Raw genomic sequence first — 2485 nt, forward strand, 5'->3', positions numbered from 1 at the left:
TATCCAATTTCCCTACCAAAAATTATAAACATTGATCAACATTTTAGGGTATACACCATATAACGATACCTTCGATTATTCGTTATTTTGCGGCTTTGTGGCGCATTTTCAACCGATTCGGCTGTAATTTGGTATTTTGAGTTCTCATTTGATAGACAATCTTTATACCAAAAATGATCAAAATTGGTCCACTTTTTAGGTTAACGGTACCCGCCTTTCAAGTGTTTAGGGGAGTTTGCGCACGTTTTTTACCAAAGTAGCTATAAATTTGTATTTTGAATTCTCTTTAGGTTGTCTCTTTAGGTTATCAACATTGGTCCATTTTTTAGGGTAGCCCCCATATAACGGATCGTCTTATTCTCTGGTCAATCTTCCTACCAAAAATTGTCAACATTGGTCCACTTTTGAGAGACCAATATAATTGACGCTAATTGGGTATTTTGATAAATATTTCTACATAATTATTTGATTTGTAACCTCCTTTTGTAATAGATAGAAAAATCAGAATTAGACTACTTTAAATTCCAATATAATTTAAAAATAATTTACCTCCTTTCGCTTAAAATCCAGCTTAAGGAATGTTCCAAATGTTGAGCCCTACTTTGAGTCACTTCATTTGAATTTTTTTTTGCGAATTTTCTATTTTTCGTTTTTCTCAATACATATTTAAATTACTTCTCTCTGCGTGATTTCTATTTAAATTCAGCAAATTTCGATTTTCTCTTTGTTGTTGTTGTTTTCTTTTTATTCACTTCTTGATATCACTTCAAAACATTTCAGTTTAGGGGTTTCTAACGAAAATTATACTATATATTTTTTTGTTGTTGTTGTGTTTCGATTTCAAATCTAATTAACACCTTGAATGAATTTCGACAAGAAATCTGTTGGCTTGGGTTCTTGCGATTCCTTCCAGTAGCGCATAATGTGGCCCTTTTGTTTCCAGATTTCGATAGATTCTTTAAGTTCCATTTGGCCCTGGAAAAAGAGAAAATAAATAAAATTAATACAAATGAAACGGAAAAAGACTAGAACAGGGAAGGGGTATAGAATTATTATCTATTTACCAAAGGTCTTAAGTTAAAGGGACTCATCTTGTGATCAGGCAGACTAGACCTATCTGTAACAATAATTTCAAGAAAATCCGAGATGATCCCCTCAACTGAACTTGCTACATTTGCTTGATAGTTACAATTTTGGTCTTGATTGGAACCTGGTCAAGGAAAATTGAAATTGGCGTCCTTAGAAATCACTTGAAGTCTAATTATGTTCAAACTTTTTTCGAAAATGTAAGGTCTTTGTGATTTAATGCGTCCACCTTTCTGATAACGACTACACGATATACTGATTTTTTCAAGTCACAGTATTGAAAACAAAGCTTTGATTATCATTGGAGAAATATACAGTCGAATCGCTAATAACGACGGTCACAGGACCGGCGAAATTGGTCTCTATAAGTGATGTTTCCTTATATCCAATATCAAAATAAAGACAGGAGGTTCTCGGGACTTTTGGATAAGGCGTTATAATCGATATGTCGTATAAACTATTTGGACTGTAATTCGATATTTAATTCGCGATATATGGAGTGAAAACTTGATTTTCATGACAGTATATTAATCCGGTCATGATGTTTTATGCATTCCATGGTTCCATTTCCCCTTGTGGCCAACATAGTTCACAGCCTTACCTTAATAACCAACATATCGATGACTCGGACATCGGTGACATTGCGGTGCTTTACAAATTCTTCACGCAATTTCTCGCGGCATTGTTCCACCGACAATGGGACATCGTATTCGTTAACTACAAATAGAAAATTTTAAAATTAATTTGTTTATTTCTCCATCTAGCATACACAGGGGACCCCCTATGACATAACAAGCGGTTTAGCTCGTCGCAAAATTCTATTTACCAATGTATGGAATTTGACGATACCAGGCCTTGTATAAATTCAAAGCACGACGACGTGCCTCATCCCGGTCAACGGATAAAATGGGACGCACTTGTTGTACGGCTCTTTTAACAGCTTCACGGCCAGCCATATTTTCTTCTTTGGGGAAATTGCAGAAATTTGGTTCCTCAAGTCTCGTTAATTGTCAAAATAGCTAGCTGTCACAGCTGTTTTTGCCAGTGTGAGCAGTGAGAGAGAGCCAATAACAACACCAAGAAACCGCTGCTCTCATTGTTTGCGTTAACATGTTGGCAGCACTGAGAGTCAGTGAAAGTAACCGTTGGGGTTGGTGGTTACTTTGGGGGAATTAAGCGATTTTTTTTTAAAGTAAATAAATTTTCCATAGACAATAATGATTTTAATAAGGTTTTCTTTCTAAATGGAAATATTGAATGTAATGCCTGTTTCTTTCTATTCTATTTCTATTAAAAAATAGAAAATATTGGATAAAGGCATAATAAAAAGCGAAAGTTAAGGATTGCTATTAGAAATCTTTTTTATGTTTTAAATAGAAAATGCAGCGTATAAAAAGGT

The 2485-nt window shown here is 34.5% G+C and overlaps 1 protein-coding gene across 1 annotated transcript; it reads right to left on the reverse strand.

Annotated features, from left to right (window-relative positions):
* Positions 1–830: 830 nt before the first annotated feature.
* On the reverse strand, positions 831–2047 carry LOC133337579 (NADH dehydrogenase [ubiquinone] 1 alpha subcomplex subunit 6). The gene is made up of 3 exons (XM_061545794.1): positions 1913–2047; positions 1688–1803; positions 831–975 (listed from the first exon to the last, which is right to left on the reverse strand). Exons 1-3 carry the CDS (start codon positions 2040–2042, stop codon positions 847–849), a joined length of 375 nt encoding a protein of 124 aa, XP_061401778.1. The 5' UTR covers positions 2043–2047; the 3' UTR covers positions 831–846.
* Between the last annotated feature and the right edge of the window lie 438 nt (positions 2048–2485).

This window comes from Musca vetustissima, unplaced genomic scaffold (assembly GCF_032173495.1).
Source record: "Musca vetustissima isolate MV318-11 ecotype Yass unplaced genomic scaffold, APGP_CSIRO_Mvet_v1 utg42608, whole genome shotgun sequence".
Taxonomy (NCBI): Eukaryota; Metazoa; Arthropoda; class Insecta; order Diptera; family Muscidae; genus Musca; species Musca vetustissima.